A 762-nucleotide genomic window follows, 5' to 3' on the forward strand; every position below is an offset into this window, starting at 1 on the left:
TTAGCCAGGATGGTCTCGATCTCCTGACCTTGTGATCCGCCTGTCTCGGCCTCCCAAAGTGCTGGGATTACAGGCTTGAGCCACTGCACCCGGCCAAGATCGAGTTTTGATCTAAATCCTCAGTCAGATGATGAGCTGGGCGCAGGATAAGGTGTGAGGAAGAGAATTGAAGAAGGGTACGGAGGGGAGGTCAAAGGCTATTGCAATCATCTTTACTTTGTATGACTCTAGAAAAAGACAGAGTCAACACTCTGGCATAAATAAATCATATTTACTTAATTCTTTCTCAACGCCAGTAAAGAACATTACCATGTCTTGTCTGTGGCTCAGATGCCAAGGCGTTGTCTTCCTGCTTCTCACTGAAACACAGGAAAAAGAGGTGTCAATTAAAACAAAGACAGGTCCAAAACTGTTCTGTGCCCCCCCAGGATGGTGACCCAATGAATTTAACACAAAGAGAGTGGATGTGTGTGTTAAGGGGACAAGGCTTGGAGGCGGAGTGCTGAATAAATGAACACTAGGATGTAGGCATGCTGGTCTAGAAGGGAAGTACTGACATACAGCTACCCTATGTTATGGCAACAGTATCAATGCGTAAGAAAATAGTAACTTTCATTTTTTATTTTTACTTTTTTGAGATGGAGTCTTGCCCTGTCACCCAGGCTGGAGTGCAATGGCGTGATCTCAGCTCACTGCAACCTCCGCCTCCCGGGTTCAAATGATTCTCCTGCCTCAGCCTGCCTAGTAGCTGGGACTATAGGC

The 762-nt window shown here is 46.3% G+C and overlaps 1 protein-coding gene across 1 annotated transcript in view; it reads right to left on the reverse strand.

The window, feature by feature from the left end:
- The window catches only part of CECR2 (cat eye syndrome chromosome region, candidate 2), a 70,042-nt gene that overhangs the window by 64,132 nt on the left and 5,148 nt on the right, over positions 1–762 (reverse strand). Inside the window, exon 4 of the mRNA XM_011984646.1 lies at positions 310–359. Coding sequence (XP_011840036.1) covers positions 310–359 — 50 coding nt within the window. The remainder of the gene's footprint in view (positions 1–309; positions 360–762) is intronic.

This window comes from Mandrillus leucophaeus, unplaced genomic scaffold, assembly GCF_000951045.1.
Source record: "Mandrillus leucophaeus isolate KB7577 unplaced genomic scaffold, Mleu.le_1.0 Scaffold270, whole genome shotgun sequence".
NCBI lineage: Eukaryota > Metazoa > Chordata > Mammalia > Primates > Cercopithecidae > Mandrillus > Mandrillus leucophaeus.